Source organism: Limulus polyphemus, unplaced genomic scaffold (genome assembly GCF_000517525.1).
Source record: "Limulus polyphemus unplaced genomic scaffold, Limulus_polyphemus-2.1.2 Scaffold7008, whole genome shotgun sequence".
In the NCBI taxonomy this organism is placed as follows: Eukaryota; Metazoa; Arthropoda; class Merostomata; order Xiphosura; family Limulidae; genus Limulus; species Limulus polyphemus.
The window spans coordinates 1815-11667 of record NW_013672618.1 but is presented as its reverse complement, the minus strand read 5'-3'; the positions used below and the strand labels follow the sequence as shown (position 1 = coordinate 11667).

The 9853-nt window shown below is 31.6% G+C and overlaps 1 protein-coding gene across 1 annotated transcript; it reads left to right on the top strand.

Annotated features, from left to right (window-relative positions):
- The first annotated feature begins 2182 nt into the window (after positions 1 to 2182).
- LOC106474267 (DENN domain-containing protein 1B-like) lies at positions 2183 to 9494 on the top strand. The gene is made up of 6 exons (XM_022402601.1): positions 2183 to 2236; positions 3390 to 3491; positions 4566 to 4793; positions 6620 to 6757; positions 8909 to 8947; positions 9346 to 9494. The coding sequence occupies exons 1-6, from the start codon at positions 2198 to 2200 to the stop codon at positions 9418 to 9420; spliced, it is 621 nt and encodes a 206-aa protein (XP_022258309.1). The 5' UTR covers positions 2183 to 2197; the 3' UTR covers positions 9421 to 9494.
- Positions 9495 to 9853: the final 359 nt, after the last annotated feature.

Genomic DNA, 9853 nt, shown 5'->3' with positions numbered 1-9853 from the left:
ACTAAAAACTGTGTAACAATTGAGAAAATTTATTAGAATAGAGAAAAATATACAAGTAAAATATAAGCAAGCAAATCTGTTGAAATAATCTTTAATTTGAGGCTAACACGGATAAAATGAATATGTAGTTAAATAACACTTTGAACATAATTTTGAATTATTTAAACATGATAAAGACACAAATTAAAGGAACTGGAAGAATAATAAAAACAAAATCACAAAAAAAGTAAAAAATGAAGAATTAAATAATATCACCAAGACTGGCACTTACAGCTCACGTACACACACACAGAAGTGGGTCAAAGTTAGCAACTGAATTTAAATTCTACTTCTAAATCCACAAATGACAAGTCTGCATGATGTCATTTGTAATATCACCAAGACTGGCACTTACAGCTCGCGTACACAAACAGAAGTGTGTCAAAGTTAGCAATTGCACTTAAATTCTACTTCTAAATCCACAAATGACAAGTCTGCGTGATGTCATTTGTAATATCACCAAGACTGGCACTTACAGCTCGCGTACACAAACAGAAGTGTGTCAAAGTTAGCAATTACACTTAAATTCTACTTCTATATCCACAAATGACAAGTCTCTGTGATGTTTCTGATGCTAATTCCTGCCATCATCAGGAAAGTCTTGAGAAGGACTGTATTTAGTGGCATGATAGCACACCTGCTTTTCTAACAAGAAGACCAAGAACTGAGTCCATAATCTTGAAATTCAGATCTGGTTGTGCATGCCTGACTGCTAAAAGTGAGGAAACTGTGACTTAAAAATGGGTAACATTATTAGTTTTCAGTTCAATCTTCACTGTTTGGATGTTGCTATTTATTAAACTCTTTTATTAAGTAAGTATTTCATTAAATATTGCTTACCTGCTTTGGAAATGGTTGTTCTCAATTCTGTGCAGCTTACACAGCTTGGATGTTTCTATTTATTAAACTTTTTTATTAAGTAAGTATTTCATTAAATATTGCTTAGCTGCTTTGGAAATGGTTGTTCTCAATTCTGTGCCCATACGTACTATAACTTGTCAAACTTTTTATTTAATCTGACATAATATCTGTGTATTATAGAATTTATAAGAGTTATTTTGGAAACAACTTTTAGGACATCACAACTGTAAGATGCCAAGATAATACCCAACCAAGAAGTGCCCCATCGAGCCCGACACTTCGTCGAAATCGTCACTCTAGTAAGGTAAAATAGTATTAAACTTTGTTTGTTTGCACGAATGATAGTAGTCGTAACTTAAAAATATTATCTAATAGATTTCTGATAAATAGGTAATTTAGAATATATGTGCAGTGGCGAAAAATGTAAGCTGACATTATTTTATGATTTTCTACCAACTTGTATCTCTGTGTTAATAAACTAAATATGGTGACAAGTTTTGGTCGTCAAATCCTGTCATGCAGTTTGTGTAAGTTGTCTTTAATTAATGCACTGTTTAATATTCATGTAATCAATAAGAATTAATATTCATGTAATCAATAAGAATTAATATTCATGTAATCAATAAGAATTAATATTCATATAATAGTTAAAAACATGTAATCAATAAGAATTAATATTCATATAACATATTGATTCTTTCTAAAAATATATATTGAGCATCAAAACTCATTGAGGGAAAATTAGCAGCTGGTGAGCATTAAGTCTGAGGGATTATAATGCTACGAATTGGGTTTCGATACCCATAATGAGCAGAGTACAGATAGTCTAGTGTTTAGTATTGTGCTTAACAACAAATATAACTTAAAGCACTTTAATTTCTTCTTATATATTTAATATACAGTGACATGAGTGTGCCCCCCCCCCCCCCCCCAATGGCACAGCAATAATTATGTAAACTTATAATACTAGAATCCAGGTTTTAGTACCCATGGTAGGCTTAGTACAGATAACCCATTGTGTAGCTTTGGGCTTAACTACAAATAACCAAACAAACAAAACACTTAGAGTGTGCGTATGTTATCTTTCAGTGCTTGTAAGCTACAAAACCTTGGGGCCACATCTAGTATCCATTTACTTATTCTCTTTTTTGGACGTAAATATTAACACTTTATTAAATTGTTAATAAAACACTAAAAGTTGTTTTTTTATTAACTTGTATTCCTATTGAATTAAAGCAAATTCTCTTTAGTGGCCAAAATAATCACATGGTTTTGTTTGTTTTATTATAGTGCTCCAATGCCTTTTTTAATTGGTGTTCCATCTATAACAATCTCGGTAAGTAAACCTACTTGTAGAATATTTTTTGAATTATTGTTTTGTAACAGTTAACACTTTCTTAGATCTTCAGTGATATTGTTCATATTACCACAGTTCAGTTTTATCTTTGTTCAGTGCCTTCTGCAGGTGTTATATTGTTAAGAGTATTACCACAGTTTAGTTTTATCTTTGTTCAGTGCCTTCTGCAGGTGTTATATTGTTAAGAGTATTACCACAGTTTAGTTTTATCTTTGTTCAGTGCCTTCTGCAGGTGTTATGTTGTTAAGAGTTTGGAAAAATAGTGATAAACAAACATTGGAATCATTTTAATTTTATTGAAAAAAACACAAGAAATAATTTACTTCAGTAATAAGTAAAAACAGATGGTAAGTTGAACACAAGTCAGTAAAAAACTAGATGAATCATGTTTCTGTTGCCAGAATTCAAAATATATGTTTATCTGATTGTAATTTTTATGGACATTATAAAGTAATCCAAGAGTACTATCTGCAGTATTTCTTTTTTTCTTTCTCTTAACAGATGCAATCATTTAACAGGATTGGTTCACCACATCATGTGGTTTTTGTAAATTATGAATTCTTTTGTTTTGAAACTAATGAATTCCATTGATTGTCAGAAATGTTAATATTATGGTTACAGTGTTTTTATTTAAACTGAAATTTAAATCTAATAGCTCGATACTTTCAAGGTTAACATTCTATTGCAAGTGTAGATAAGCATAAATCTTTAAACCTGTTGAACCGCTGATTTAAATCTAATAGCTTGATACTTTCAAGGTTAAAATTCTATTGCCAGTGTAGATAAGCATAAATCTTTAAACCTGTTGAACCGCTGATTTAAATCTAATAGCTTGATACTTTCAAGGTTAACACTCTATTGCAAGTGTAGATAAGCATAAATATTTAAACCTGTTGAACCGCTGATTTAAATCTAATAGCTTGATACTTTCAAGGTTAACACTCTATTGCAAGTGTAGATAAGCATAAATCTTTAAACTTGTTGAACCGCTGATTTAAATCTAATAGCTCGATACTTTCAAGGTTAACATTCTATTGCAAGTGTAGATAAGCATAAATATTTAAACCTGTTGAACCGCTGATTTCCTGTTTTACTTTGAGCAACAAAAATTATGAACTTATTGACCTTATAGCAGGTTGATCTGTCTGACCTGGAGGGAGTAGTGTTCTTGGATGCTGATACTAACGATATCAACACCCCTTTTGATGACTTACAAAAATTGCCTGGTGAAGTTGTAAGTTTAAAGACAAGTTAGAACTTCATAATAGTTCATAACAATCATTTTAACGGATGTAAACATAACAGGTGTAAATGTACTTTAGTAGACATTTTGTACAACAACATATTCAAAGCTTATCAAAGTTTTTCAAAAGTTCTGACATTAGGTTGTAGAATAACATTATAAGTTTATTTATTGATAGTATTAAGTACAGTAAAGTTTAGCTCAAAAATAAAGCAAAAAGTGTACACAAGTTACATTGCTAATTTATATTTTTATCAAATGTAGACTGTACTTAATAAAGGCTTAACTCATGTTAGGCCTAAGGTAAGTGGACTTAAGATATCGGTTCCTGCAATTAGAATTATTTTGTATTATTCTATAAATGCTGTATTTAAAGAAGTACTGTTGCAATAAAGATACTAATTTGACAGCAAATGTTTTGCAGGTTTCTGCTAGTTTTAGGGAACATTTATGTGAAACATGAATCATATTAACGTAGCAGCTTTGACAAGATTTGTTGAATATCTGCCTGACCATGATTATGTTTCATTTGAAGTGATGAGAATTTTGTATTTGTGGGCTTTAAAAATGTAATTTTGTTGATTAATTTAGATGATATTTAGGGATCATAAAATTACACAATGTTATGTGTAGCAGTTATAGGACAAACAGCCACAGCAAACTGAACAAACTGTCATAAGTCTTGTTGATATTGGAGAAACTAATCTGGATGCACGATTGTGGCGAAACTAGTTTTTCCAGTATAAAGACTTCTGACAGTTTGTTCCGTTTACTGTGGCTTTTTGTTCCCTATCTTTTGGTATTTTCATTGATTGTGAGAATATTTTTTTCCTGTATTCGTGTTAATTTTTTTTATATCTATAAAAAAAGAAATTTGTGTTGTAATTTTTGTAACCATGCGGTAAATACGACTTAGAAGTATCATTATATTCTTTCTTCGTCAAGTTCAATTTTTGTAGCTTATTTACAAAATATTTTAAACATTAAATTAACAAAATCATAATGTAACTTATCATTCATACATGATTCTAAAATGTTTGTCATCTACTGTCTTCTTTACTAAAGGTTGCTTTGTTAAAAAAGAACTTGAAAAATCCCAACGCCATGTTAGGGGATGGCATTCCTCGTGCATTTCTACATGCTACAGTCCAGTTAATTGGAGGTTATAGAGATGCACTGAGATTAAAACTAGGAGAGAAAATTAGTTTTGATCCAGAAAAATTTATCCAGTCTCGGTCTTCGTCAATGCAGAAGTTGTTGGAAAAAATATTGAACCTTCAGTTATTCCAACAGGTATTATTTCATAAATTGTGCAGAAAAATATTATTTATGGTTTGCTTACTAATCAGAGTACACTGTCATTAAAAGAGTATCCTGTACATACCAAAACAGGTTTAGTTATTACAAGATGTTAACTGGGATAATATCAAAATATGTATAAAACTATGAATTTTGGTAGTGGAAGAATTAGAAATGTGTAAAAAAAAAAAAGAAATTAATTCTTATGAAATATTTAGAAACCAATTTAATTACAAGATGTTTAATTTTTTTTTAAAGACCTTCAACCCAATCTTGTTGATGGTATTATACTGACCAACTCTTACCATGCATTAATAAAAAATTAATAGTTGTAAAAGTGACCATATCTGAAACACAGAGTTAGCAGGTTGCATTTTTTCTTTTTCTTTCTTTTTTTAAGGTAAAATGTTTTTAGAAGAATTGTATCAAATACCCACATTCTTATGTGAGGTCCAAAGGCTGTCTCATGATTCACAGAGGCTCTTAAAGGACCAATTAAACTCCTTGATTATCTTCAGCTGTTATCTTTATCTTTTACTTCTATAGCTACCTCAGGTGGGGGGGGAAAAAATCCTGTTAGGACATCCACCAGTGATACCTGAGTTAATGTATATAACAAAAAAATATATAAAAACATATTAAATCATGGTGACTCCAGGGCCAAGAAAACAAATTTTGATGACAGATTTAGGTTCAGTCGCCATGAAAACCCACTCCTAGACCACCACCATGACAGAGTGGCCATCCAGTAATAGAGAGAATGGATTAATAAATTTGAATTTTGTGAAGTATGACTTAATGTTATTGAAGCCCCCCCCCCAAAAAAAAAAGTTAAAAAGGTCAAAGTAGAACATTTGTTGAAAATCACAAATAACTATTCTAGATGATTATCATGTCGTATCACAAGATTCATGTTTAAATTCAAGATATTTTATCAAAGCAATTTTGTGAGAACTCTTGTACAGAGTTGAGTATGTTGTATTAAAACCATTTTGGAGCCTCTATATGACAACCGTGCATTTTGGCAATAGACCTGCAGTATAGTTTCCATAGCAAAAGACTGACCTGTTCAAAGCACATCATTCCTTTCCGTATGCTTTCACTATACCATCTTGAGGAAGATGGTTTAAACATCCTGATCACACACACACATTCCTAGGACCTGCATCTGGCAACTTGATTGATATTTCTTCATATGGAATAACATGAATACCCATTTCATCCTCCAGGTGCTTGAGGTATGCAATGGTTGAATGGATATGTTGTGGAAGCAATTTATGAACACTTGACTTGTGGTGCCTTTCCAGACAAAGATCCTTTATAATTATGCGACATAATGTTGCCTGGGGTGCACTGATGACTTTTGCAAGTGAATTTGAGTCCAAGAATTCTCAACTGCTACAAGGTGCTGCATTTTGTTTACCAACACCGTGGTATGACTTGTTGCAGGTCTTTCTATCCAAATGGTCATAGTACCCCATGTTGATCCATATTACTTTGTTTTCCATTGCCATTAAGTACAGGGGATATCCTAACATCATCAAAATGTAGCTCTGACACGTGCAGAGTTCTACCATGATTTTATATTGGCTATGGTTAGCATGTAATTTTGCTGATTTGCATATTAAAAATTATTTTAATATAATGTACTTAAATCTCTCTGGAAATTTGTTATTAAATAGTTAAGGAACAGCTCACTGTATGGTGATAGGTACAGATCTAATATTTTTCAAAGTTATAATCGGTAATAAAACTTACAATGTTATTGGGTATATCAGAGCTAATGTTTCAATTTTTTTTTTCTTTGTTTGGACCAATAGTTTATTGAAGGACGACTTGAGTTGCTAAATTGCGGGAAAGGGTTTCGTGATGAGTTTGAATTTGAAGTTAACAGTTACGAGGATAAGAGCAACAGTGGACTAACAACCCAATACAAGGAGTGGTTACATACTATGAAGGTTAGCTGATGATGTGTGAATATACTTACTGCTTAGCTCTTTAAGATATTAATATCGAGTTTTTGTCATCAATGAAATTATATTTTTCCTCTACAACTATACTTAGTTTTATCGTCCAATATGAATATTTCTAGTTTTGTGGTCCACTAAAAATATGTCTAGTTTTATGGATAACACAGGCCTGCAAATTTTAACTTCATAAAAGTTGTTTTGGTTTTAATAACGGATTTTCCATAATTCAACTATGCAGATTTCAAATATAATATCTTTTCTTTTCTATCACGTAAGGATTTTTTACAAATCGGGAAGAAAAAAAAATACTCTTACTCGGATCAAATTATTATTTCGTTTACCGCAATGAACATTTCTTATTATCATGTTTGGGTTGTAGAATGATCGATAAGACTCTCTCGTCGTGATTGGTCTAGAGAAATCTATAGCCAGTGTGACCCGATTTCAGTGAAAACGATTCACTTATGTACTTTAACGTAAAAACATGTACGTGATGGAGAAAAATGGATACCATTCTCTAATTCAGCGTATAGGAATTACCGTATAACATTTAATTGTTACTGGTGAATTACCAAATAAGCAAGATGTTATTTATTATCGGTCACTTATTTTCTTTTTTTGAAATTCCTTAATATTTTGTTCCTTTGAAAATTCTTTTTCTATTAAAAGAATCCTTGTTATACAATTTACAAGAAAAAGTTACTGATGTTTCACTTAAGGTTATTTTGAGAAAATTGGACAGAATGGTGTTTTATTAAATGATATGCAAGCCCATTAAGGTGTATAAAGTTGTAAAAACAAAGAAATTGTACTTTCTGAACTAGTGGTGAAATTTTTCGTAAATGGTACATGTACTCGCCTTTGCCGTGACCTGTTCTTGCAGTGTATGGACGATGGAGCTTGCACAATTTCTGGAAATCCTTGAATTTTGTAAAAATTATTTTTCAGTATCGGAAGTACTGCAAAGTCAAGTTTTTATCAGGAGGACCTGGAAAAAACACTTGAAAGTTTAATCGCAATACTTCCAAATCCTCCGTTTTTATTAACAACAAGCCATACCATTCTGTTTATCTCATTTTTGAGAAAAACTATATACTAACTTGGAAACACTGATCGGTATTGGGCTTTGAACTCTGTACCTCTATCATGACCTTTGTTGGAACAATATTATTAGGATGAAGAGAAATCGAGGATCATTTGGTGAAAATCGTAAAACTGTTGATAGGATAAAAAACACTGAGATCTAAGAACTTTTGTAATTACATCTTGAGCGTAAACACTTGAAAAGTAAACAATATTTTTAGCTTCATCAGTTATTACCTAAGATTCATTAATACAAAGAGAAACGGAGAAATGCAAACCCAAACTGCAACAATATAATAGAATTAGTGCCGTAAACTTAACCACTGTGTATAAAATAGTCAAACATTTGGCATTAAAGACGGACCATCAGCTTATTTGGTTAAATCACCCATTATTTAACGTGTTCAGTCTATGCTTGGATATTTTGAGTTACATTTTGGGCCCTATTACTAAGTATTTTGGGGACAATTTTCTGCTTTTAAGGGACGATCAGGGATGTGTGTTATTAATATTATTTCATCTCTTTGTGTTCTTAGTTTCTACTTTCAGATCTAACACAAACATATGTCTTATTTGTAACCATTATACCCATAGCCGAAGCTATCTTTGAGGTCACCGAGGTCCGGACCTTGGTTAAAATTTTAAATCACATGTCATGTGGTTACACACGAAATTTAACAAACAGCTTTGTCAATTAAAATATAATATTTCTCGTCAATTGTCAAAATAAAAGGCTTTTACTTACATTTCTTAATAGTATAAATATATATTGTGTTGTTGTTGGGCTTAGGATTCTTCTACATCAGGTGTCTGTGACTTGTTGGTGATAAATTCAACAATGAATAAACAGTCAACATTAATGAATTATAAACACAACTTCCTACAGTCGTCTGCTTTTAACTCTTATTATAACAAAACTAAACAGTGATAACATATTTGCTCACAAAATAAATGAATCAATAATATTTAAACTAAACAGTTTTTATATCATGATAGGCTGGTTTTAAATGTTAAAATAGCTTCTGGTCGACTCATTCGTTGTTTTTACTTTCTTAGAAAGGAAGTAGTACATTCTTGAAAAGTGTGAAAAGTAAGGTAAGTTGTCCAAAATATTTTGATGTATTTTGAGATTTTAACATAGAACGAGTCTTCATACTGTATACAATTTAAAGGCCAATAATTGATTTTAAATGTTTATACAAATGTTTTATCCAGCATTATATTAACCTTTCTAAACATGTTAACTGATTTGTTTGAGAGGCTTAGTCAACAGTAAGTGTACAGTTGAAGGCTGTTCTGACGGACAACTGATGATTTCATCCAGTTCTGTGTACTGTTTTAAAATCTGTTTTTTTTTCATATGTAACTGTTGATAACAAGACTGTACAGCTGTAGTTATTTACGAGCAACAGATGGAACTTATAATTTTGATTTTACTTTTTTTTCTCATACTAATTATCTAATTATTCAAAATTAATTATATTTATTGTTAGTTCAAGGATAGAAGCAAGCAAGCCTATAAAGATGTCAGACTAAAAGCTAATGACAAGAAGCAACAGGTATTGTAAGAATATCTTTATCACACTTTCTTGTTTTCGAATTATTTAAAATATTTGTTTTAATAAAAGTTTTTAAAATTTTGATCAGGGTGTTGTATTTTTTACGGCCTGGTTGTTAGTACGCTAGACTCACAATCTGTGAATCATGGGATCAAAACCTGGCACCAAGCATGCTTACCCTTTGTGCCTCGAAAGCATTGTACTGTGATGTTCAGTCTCACTATTTGTTGGTAAAGAGTAGCCCAAAAATTGGTGGTTGGTGCTGCCAGCAATTTCTCTTCCCTGTAGTTAGCAGATCAAAATGAAGGGGCCTGGTGGTTAGGGTCGTGGGTTCGAATCCTTGTCACACCAAACATGCACACCATTTCAGCTGTGGGGGTGTTATAATGTTATGGTCAATCCCACTATTCATTGGTAAACAATTAGATCAACAGTTGGTGGT